The sequence below is a fragment of the Drechmeria coniospora genome, chromosome 03, assembly GCF_001625195.1.
Source record: "Drechmeria coniospora strain ARSEF 6962 chromosome 03, whole genome shotgun sequence".
NCBI classification, from domain to species: domain Eukaryota; kingdom Fungi; phylum Ascomycota; class Sordariomycetes; order Hypocreales; family Ophiocordycipitaceae; genus Drechmeria; species Drechmeria coniospora.
This window is the reverse complement of record NC_054391.1, coordinates 1292050-1301575: the sequence shown is the minus strand read 5'-3', so window position 1 is coordinate 1301575 and position 9526 is coordinate 1292050. Positions and strand designations below refer to the sequence as shown.

At 59.6% G+C, this 9526-nt stretch overlaps 2 protein-coding genes across 2 annotated transcripts; one reads left to right on the top strand and one right to left on the bottom strand.

The window, feature by feature from the left end:
- Positions 1-540: 540 nt before the first annotated feature.
- DCS_06227 (oligopeptide transporter) lies at positions 541-3777 on the top strand (the record flags this gene model as incomplete). The annotated part of the gene is made up of 4 exons (XM_040803518.1): positions 541-850; positions 901-995; positions 1178-3511; positions 3574-3777. 4 exons carry the CDS (start codon positions 541-543, stop codon positions 3775-3777), a joined length of 2943 nt encoding a protein of 980 aa, XP_040653622.1.
- A 665-nt stretch (positions 3778-4442) lies between these two features.
- Positions 4443-9497, bottom strand: DCS_06226 (uncharacterized protein; the record flags this gene model as incomplete). Its single annotated transcript, XM_040803517.1, has 1 exon — positions 4443-9497. One exon carries the CDS (start codon positions 9495-9497, stop codon positions 4443-4445), a length of 5055 nt encoding a protein of 1684 aa, XP_040653621.1.
- Between the last annotated feature and the right edge of the window lie 29 nt (positions 9498-9526).

The window sequence follows — 9526 nt, the reverse complement described above, 5'->3', positions numbered from 1 at the left end:
AAGGATTCCCGACCTCATCCATGCAGTGGGAGGAACTGGATGCCAGACGGGACGACCGGGCCACTGATTTGGTTTTGGCCGCGGGATCCGAGGGACGGAGCCGCAGCGCTTCCATTATAGAGTACTCGTAATGGCGCATCGCCTGGAGTCCTCGGGAACATCCCCAGCTGTGCTCCGTCCTGACGCGTGCAAGTTTGGCGCTCGTACTTGGGCTAAATTGAGCAAGCTCACGTACAGTACTTGCTCGTGCTCGTATAGGACGGCATTGCCGCTCCTCCAGTGCCGTCTCTCCCCGCGCCCGTTGCGACGACGTGAAGGAGCGAAAAGGCCTGGATCCACGGCAGCGGTTCGTCTACGGAGTCCAATGGCCGACAACCCACCCTGAAGAAGGAAGCGGAGATGCGGTGCTGACGATGGACTGGCGCTGGCCTGCGGTTGCTGCAGGACCATCAGCACACGGCAGGGCTAGGTCCCTCCCATGCTAGCGCTCAGGTCGGCACCTACTCGAACACCTACTATTAACGGGTACATACAAGTACGATGCGCTATCGAACAAGCTACCTAGTGCCCTGTGAGCACGAGCTGCGCCCCATCGTTGCCCCAATCGTCGCCCAAATCGTCGCCCCCACCACTCGCCCGCTCAGTCTGTTCAGTTCGCTCCAGTTCACTTCAGTCGTCCGCCTCGATGCTGCCGTGGCACCTTCGAAATCCTGCCCTTCACCCACCAAACAACAACCCCCCGCCCTCCTCCTCCATCCTCGTCGTTCCGCAGAACAGACCGTCATCGCCCACCGCCATAACATAGCAGCGCTGTCCAGCCTCCCTCCCCCCCCCGATCCTCGAGCTGCCAGTGCGAAACTCGAAGAGCCCAGGGCGGGCTCTGGCTCCACGCCGCCACAGCCATGATCGACGACGAGAAGAGTGCGGCGACGAGCGGGGCTGAAGAGATCCCATCTCGTCCTTCCGTCACCGTCGGCAAGTTTGACGATAACCTGGTAAGCCATCTACTCCGACGGCGAGGCAGCCAAGGGGCGAGGAAGAGCAAGATGGGGGGTCGTCAAGTTGGTTCACGTTCGTCGAACTAAACTTCCTTCACCCCCCCCCTCCCCCCAATCCGCCCACGTCGACTCGATTGACCACGTCGTCACCCGCTGACCCATCTCCGCCTGCTTTGTAGGAACCCTTCTCGTACGACGAAGATGACGACCGCTTCAGCTACGTCACCCAGCAGCAGCAGCAGCAGACGGCGACGGAGCATGACCTTAACGTCACCGAGGATGACCTGCTCGAGGCCAAGGAGCTCGCCTCCCAGTACACGCTCGGCGAGGTCCGCGACATCATGATGCGTGTCCGCCGCATACACGAAAAGGACCCCAACTTCCCCTCCACCGTCATCCAGAAGATAAAGGCCTTCCTCGACAACGACGACGTCTTCGCCTCGCCCGAGGAGCACCAGCACCTCATCCAGGAGATGAAGCTCGAGGCCGCCCTCGTCACCTCCAACAGCCCCTACGCCGAGGTCCGCGCCGTCGTCAGCAACAAGGACGACCCCAAGACGCCCTGCTCCACCATCCGCAGCTGGGCCATCGGCCTCTTCTTCTCCGTCCTGCTCGCCTTCATCAACCAGCTCTTCGACATCCGCCAACCCGCCATCCGCGTCATGGCCAACGTCGCCCAGCTGCTCGCCTACCCCATCGGCAAGGCCGCCGAGAATTGGCTCCCCGACGCCGGTGTCAGCTTCGCCGGCGTCCGTCACTCCCTCAACCCGGGGCCCTTCACCCGCAAGGAGCACATGCTCATCACCATCATGGCCAATGTCGCCTACAACACGCCCTACACCAACTACATCATCTGGGTCCAGTACCTGCCCCAGTACTTTGACCAGCCCTACGCCTCCCACTTCGCCTACCAACTGCTCATCGCCCTCGCCACCAACTTCATCGGCTACGGCATGGCCGGCGTCTGCCGTCGCTTCCTCGTCTACCCCTCCTACTGCGTCTGGCCCGCCTCCCTCGTCACCATCGCCCTCAACTCGGCCTTCCACACCGACGCCAACCCGCCGGTCGAGGGCCCCTTCCGCCGCATCTGGCGCATCTCGCGCATCAAGTTCTTCTACCTCATGTTCGCCGCCATGTTCGTCTGGTTCTGGTTCCCCAACTACCTCTGGGTCAGCCTCTCCAAGTTCAACTGGATCAGCTGGATCGCCCCGGGCCACCGCGACGTCAACGTCATCACCGGCATCAACCACGGCCTCGGCGTCAACCCCTTCCCGACCTGGGACTGGAACGTCCTCCTCTGGGACTCGGCCGACCCCCTCATGGTGCCCTTCTTCAGCACCCTGAACCGCTTCATCGGCGTCTTCGCCTCCTTCTGGATCGTCCTCGGCTTCTGGTACAAGAACGTCTACGACACCGGCTACCTGCCCATCAACACGAACCGCGTCTACGACCACTTCGCCCAGCTCTACAACATCACCCTCGCCACCGACGACCGCGGCCTCTTCGACCAGGCAAAGTACTCGGCCTACTCGCCGCCCTTCCTCGGCGCCGGGAACATCGTCATCTACATGTTCTTCTTCGGCATCTACACCTCCACCCTGACCTACGCCCTCCTCTACCACCGCCACGAGATCGTCATGGGCTTCAAGGCCCTCTACAACAGCTTGCGCAGGAAGAAGCCCGTCCGCGAGGAGACCGTCCTTGACGTCCACAGCCGCCTCATGAAGGCCTACCCCGAGGTCCCCGAGTGGTGGTACCTCGCCTGCCTCGCCTGCGCCATCGGCCTCGGCATCGCCGGCATCGCCGGCTGGGACACTCACACCTCGCCCGCCGTCATCTTCTTCGGCCTCGCCCTCTGCGTCATCTTCGTCATCCCCGTCGGCATCATCAAGGCCATGACGGGCATCGAGGTCACCCTCAACGTCCTCGCCGAGTTCGTCGGCGGCTCCTGGGTCGACGGCAACGCCCTCGCCATGAATTACTTCAAGTCCTTCGGCTACGTCACCTGCGCCCACGCCGTCTGGTTCTGCAATGACTTGAAGCTCGCCCACTACGTCAAGATCCCGCCCCGCCACACCTTTGTCGCCCAGATCATTGCCACCTTCATCAGCACCATCGTCTGCATCGGCGTCCTCAACTTTCAGCTGCAGAACATCGACGGCGTCTGCACCCCGGACGCCCAGTACAAGCTGACCTGCCCCGGCGTCAACACCTTCTTCACCGCCTCCGTTCTCTGGGGCACCGTCGGCCCCCAGAAGATCTTTGGGCACGACGGCCAGTACAGCGCCACCCTCCTCGGTTTCCCCCTCGGCGTTCTCATCGTCGTCGTGTTCTGGGGACTCGGCAAGAAGTTCCCTCACTGGACCTGGGTCCGCCAGATCCACCCTGTCGCCATCATGTACGGCGGCATCGTCTGGGCGCCCTACAACATGTCTTACGTCTGGCCCTCGGTGCCCATCGCCTACTTCTCGTGGATCTATCTCAAATCCCGATATCTCGGGTTGTGGTCCAAGGTATGACAGACCAGCTCCCCTGCGTCGTCAAGTCGAGAAATTGAATGCTAATCTCGTTCCAGTACAACTTCGTTCTCTCGGCCGCCTGGTCGTGCGGTATCGCCATCGCCGGCATCATCATCTTCTTCAGCCTCCAGTACACGTCAACCGATCTCGACTGGTGGGGGAACGTCGTGTCGGAGAGGGGCTGCGAAGGCGACGCCTGTCGGCTCAAGACGCTCGCCCCGGGAGAGTACTTCGGGCCTCGGGTAGGCGAGTTTCAATGATGAAAAATTGGGGACGAGCCCATCGGTTGAGTCTGCAACTGTCACATGAGAGTCATTTTGCCTGGAGTTGGGGTCTTTTTTTGGGGATATAGTAGGGTTCAGCATGCTGCATATCATCACGGAGGCCTGGTTTGGGAAAGTCCCTTGGGATGTGTTATACCCTCGCTTGCCTTTTAGCTCGTAGCTTTTCAAGGACCTGTAGGAGGCGTTGTACGTTAGTTAGCACCATGGTGGGAGGGAAGAGGACATGGCAACGCCTGAATCGAACCTGCTCACCGATTGATCATCATTATCTCGCACTCCAACATCCTCCACTTTCACCCAGAGGCATGGCATGTACGAGCTCACGACAGCTCACTTTGTCAATCCCGTTCCGCTGTCCTTTCTTCGCAGCCGATGGTGCAAGAGAACCAGTGCCGTGCACATTTTCTCGATTTGTGCCAGTCCAACCATGACACGGCAAGTGCGTATACAATATTCACAATTCCGATACTTCATCTGAATTCTAAAAGATGCAAGCGGTCCGCATACGCAGAAAAGCTAGTCAGTTTGTACGAATATAATTTTGCAAATATGATGGAGACTGTCCCCATGCTCCCAGTTAGCTCCACGCTGCCCCCCATTACCCTTTATATCATTATAATATACAAGATTGCGAAACAGTATCACGTCTCCATCTCGCTTATCAATCCCATGTCCACCAAGCTTCGCATTGGCGAAACCGCAGGACTGGTGCTCCCGCTGCCCTCTTCGTCCGAGCCCGTTCGACCAAACGCGCTCAGGGGGCTCACGAGATCTGTGTCCAGCTCCGCCAACTCGGGAAGCATGCCAAGGCTTCCACCGTCACCGACGCCGGGCCAAATGGGCTTTGGTACCGACTGGGCCGCACATTTGTCTCTGTTCCCCAGGTTGTTGACGTGATGCCGCATCCAGCCACCGGCCTTCGCGCCCAAGTCTCGCATGCCATCCGCGCTGCCGCCGCCGTCTCGGAGATGCCTCCGGAAGCCTGCCGCAGCCTTGACACTTCCCACGAGCGGGACCCACGATGCTTGTGGGGCGCGAGATACCAAGCTCATTGTCGTTGTTGGGCTACTCATCGTACGGCGATGCGCTGGTGTGGTGTTGGGAACGATGCCTATGGAGCGCATCTTGGCAATGACGAGATCCATCTGGCCACCCATGGTAGGGTGTCGTATGATCTCGTCCGGTGCAACGCGTACCATGTCGAGGCCACCAATGTCCAGTCGCCGCAGACCACGGTTGATCCGATCGGCGATGAGGTATGCTGGCATCAGCGACCCCGATGTGTCGTAAAAGCGCGTCAGATGCACTTGCTCCGCTTGCAGTCGGAGGCTTGCGGGGCTGAGCACTTCGTTCCACGCTGAACTGAGGTAACCCTGCAAGACACTGCGGTGCTCTTTGGGTAGCCAGTCGGCGATAGACGGGTCGTCGGCGATGGAAAGGGGCTCGATAGTGTCGCCCCCTTTCAACACTACCCACGGCACTACAGAGCCGTACTCGCCAGCCGGGGGGAAGACGTGTAGGCGGAGGGTTTTGCGGCATGTGAGTGTTTTGAGGGCACCGATGAGAAGGCCCATGGCTGTTTCGATGTAGTCTCCCGGCACGCGGCTCTCAGAATACTGCAGCGCGAGGGCAACCTTGTCGGAGCTAATCATGGTGGAGGATACAAGGATGTCCGGTATGTCCTGTGCTGCCGGTTCGACTATGCTGTACGTGAATGTTGTGTTCTCCATGTTGATCGTCGACCCATCTATCAGGGCCTGAGGCCGATGCCGCACGACTGTGCTGAATCGGCTCCAGTTGGGCCAGTCGGTGCACAGCTTGACAATCATCTGCGCCCCGAGCGATTCGAATGGCAGTGAGGAGGCACACTCGCGTTGGATGTTATGCATCGCCTGCAGCGGCGAGGTTGGTGCAGCAGGGAAGCAGACACGGACTGGTATTGTATTCTCCATGGGTCCCACAACGCTCGAGACATCCATGCCGGCCTCGAGCCTCACCCGCCAGCCTTCGACCAGCTCCCCGAAGACGACGTCTGTGGCTCCGGACAGTGTGGCAAGAACCATGGCCCACGCCGTCTTGAGCACTGTGTCGAAGCCAAGGCCGAATTCGCTCAGGGACAAAACATCGACCGTTTCGTGAAGCGTCTCCCTGTCAGCTGCCGGACCGCACGGCTTCGAATGTGGCACAACCTGCGTGAGACTGGCTCCCTCAAGTCTAGCTCTCCAGTGCTTGACTTGATCCTCGACGTTTGTCCCCTGCATCAAGCGAGCGTATTCCAGGAAGCTGGGCCGCCGCGGCTCCTCCTCTTGAGAATACGAGTATAGCTTGATGAGGTCCTTCACAATCTGAGGCATGGCAGTGACAGAAATCTGTGCAGTGCTGTACCGCATCATCAACTTGCACTGCTGATCGGCCTCGAGAAAGGTGAACTTTGTGACTGGCTGTCCCAAGCGGACCGGCAGCGCCTGGCTCTCCGCGACAGCCTGGTTCACGCAAAGATCGAGGCTCCTCGAGGAGCAGCGCTGGTGATTGAACTCAGGCCTGAAGGACTTGATGGTGACTTGATATACATGCCGTTCGTGTACGGCAAATGCCGTGCGTAGGATGTGGTGCATGCCGGTGAGCGCCTCACACGCCGCCCGAAGCCTTGGCAGGCTGACAGGTCCATTGAAGTCAAATAGAAGGCAATTAATATCGGCGCGAGGCTGATACAGGCTCGACTCGAGGTGTTGTACCTGCTGGGATGTTGCCTCGGCAGCATCCATGACGTCGTGCCATGGTATCTCAATCTGCGGCGCGAGCACGAGCTTGATGAAGCCGTGGTCCGCGCCGAGGCTCTGCTTTCGGTTATTTATTGACGCTTTCTTTGCGTGAATTTTGCCGCGCAGCTTGCTCTCGGTCGTCTTCTCGGTATCAGCTGTCGAGCGACACAGCTCCGTCAGCGAGCCCCCCCTGAGGATATCCTGGATCGAGATGGTGTATCCAACCTTGCGGCAAGCAACGACCAGTCGCACTGCGAGCGCCCTGCTGCCACCCGCATCGAAAAAGCTGTCAGTAGGTCTTATATTTACCGCCTCCGTGCCGAGGACGCCGGCCCAGAGGTAGCACATCGCCTCCTCGGTTCGCGTCAAGGGCAGGGGTTTGAACTCGAGCGGCTGCCAAGAATGGACAACCTGCTGTTGTTGCCAACAGGCGCCCTGGTCGTCTGCCAGGCCCACAAGCTGTGAGCACGTCCTAGATGCGACGAGCCTTTGTAGTTTCCTCCTGTTGACCTTGAGGGAGACGGAGAGCGGGAAACCCCTGACGGGAACGAAGACGGCAGGAATGCTTTGCCAGGGAAGTTTTCTGCCTCTCCCGTCGGGCTTTGCAAGAGACGTCTCGACGGCGCGTCGGATGCGAATGAGGCGCACCTTGGTATCCGGACTGAGGCGGTTGAGGTTGTACGGGTCGCAGCTGGGGCCTTCGCCCAGGTCGAGGAAGGCAGCAAGCAGGCGGACTGAGTCGCTCGTGGTGACGTATTCAACGACGACATCGACGCATCGCGGAAGACATTGACGTATTCGATGCTCGACGTGGGCCGTGGCGACGGCTGACGTGGGTTTGCTGTCTTCGTCCCTGATATTGGCCAGGAATCGAACGTGGCCGCGGTCGAGGCACCGTGCCCGATGACCCGTTCTCAGGTACCGCCACTTTCCCTTGTTTTGCTCAAACAGGTACGCCGGGTCGACCAGAGGCTGGCCAGGGATGAACTTGTGAGGTGTGATGAGCGGGCTATCAATCGCCAGTTCACCCGCGGCGCCGACGGGCACCATCTTTTTGGGGTCGTCGGGATTAAGGATCAAGAAGCGGCCCATGAGGGGGGGGGCAATGATGCTCGTCTCGTCTGGTGCAGTTATCTTGAGAACGGAGAGGGCCATCGGGCACACGTCAGGGGAACCGTAGGCAAGCAGCACCTCTCGGTTGTGCAGCCAAGGAGTGAATGTCTCATCGTCCAGACTGCGCGTTCGGAAACAGATGGTTTTCAGGTTCGGCACCATTGAAGGATCAACCTTTCTCGCCAGGACAGGCGTCATGTAGGTCCACGTCACGTCCATGCGAGCAATGACCCCCTCGAGGTCGTTCATCTTCTCCTGCGCCGATGGGATACAGACGCATCCCCCATGCAGCAGGGTCCCCAGGATCTCCACGAGGGCAATGTCGACGTTGTATGCCGACAGCTGCAAGACGCGGCTCCGGTTACCGATCCGGAGGGCCGGACCTTGCATGGACATGATGGAGCAGAGCGCCTGGTGAGTGAAGAAGACGCCTTTCGGCTTCTTTTGCGCGGCCGGCAGGAATGCGACGGCGGCTTGCTCCGGGATCGGCTTCTCCACCATCACAGCCAGCTGGGGGGGGAGCGAGTCGAGAAAACCTTCGTAAACGAGGATGCAGTTGCGCGTGACGTGGCTGACGTGCGTCCACGCCGATTCGGCGACGAGGACGAGCGAGGGGTCGAGCTGCTTGATGGTCGCCTCCACCATGGCTGGATCCTGGGAGTCGAGCCCGACAAAACACCCGCCGGCCTGCAGCACGCCAAGCATCATGACAGGAGCCCAGCGTGATTTTTCAAGCACGAGGGGGACGAGCTCACCGGGGCCGACGCCGAGATTGACAAGATACGTCGCCAGCTTGGTTGCAAACGCCTCCACCTGCTGGTACGAGAAATCGCCGTCCCAGGCCGAAACGGCGGTGGCATACGGCTGCTGCCGGGCCTGGTGCACGATGAGGTCGTTGATGCACGCCGAGACCTTGGTGTCGGTCTGGTTGGGGTCCCAGTCAGGGGTCGTCGTCTGCTGGTAGTCACGATCCGTGAACATGTCGATCTGGGACACGAACTGTGAGGGCATGCAGAGGATGACCTGCAGCGCGCGCTCGAACGAGTTGAAAATGTTGTGTGCCTGGTCGGGTGCCAGATGCTGGTACCCGATGTCGGCATGGATCCGGTTGTCGAGAAGCGTAACCGACACCGAGACTTTGCAGTTCGCGACCTGGGATGAGGAGACAATAGAAGGCTTCCAGGCATCTATATCTACGTTCCGATGCTTATCGAACGACTCCTGGATTGTTTTCGTCGCATCGTGAAACGAGACGCACGTGTTGAACAAGGGCTCGCCGTGGCTGCAGAGTTCGTGCTCAATTTCAGTCATCGTCGGAAGGTCGCCGTCATCATCTTCCCTTGTCATCTCATCCGCATCTTGCAGGTGTTCGAGTAATGATTTAGTCTTGGAGAAGTCCGCCAGGAAAGGCAAGAAAGCGGCAAAACTGCCGACGGCCTGGGACGCATCCGGTAACAGGGGTTGGGCCCGACCCGAGAGCTGGAAGCCAAAGGTAACCATGTCGGTCCCGACAAAGGTGCGCAAAACTAGGGCCCAGGCAATTCGAATGACTGTTGATGGTTCGAATTGGTGGCTGGTACAAAACTGCGAAAATCGCTCGGTGTTGATGTCGAGGTCGAACCCCTGCGTCTCCCTGCGGGCAGCGGGATGGAGTGCCAGGCGCGGGAAGATGCACGGTTTGGCTCCAGAAAGCTTCCTGCGCCATTTCTGAAGACTCGGTGACGTTTCGACGGATGACCTGCCTGCGTTTGATCGAGAAGGTAGACTTCTGCTGACACGGGATGGCCCCAAGCCGGCGTACAGTGCCCGAAGCTGCGACATGAGGCCATGGACGCTCACAGACTTCACGA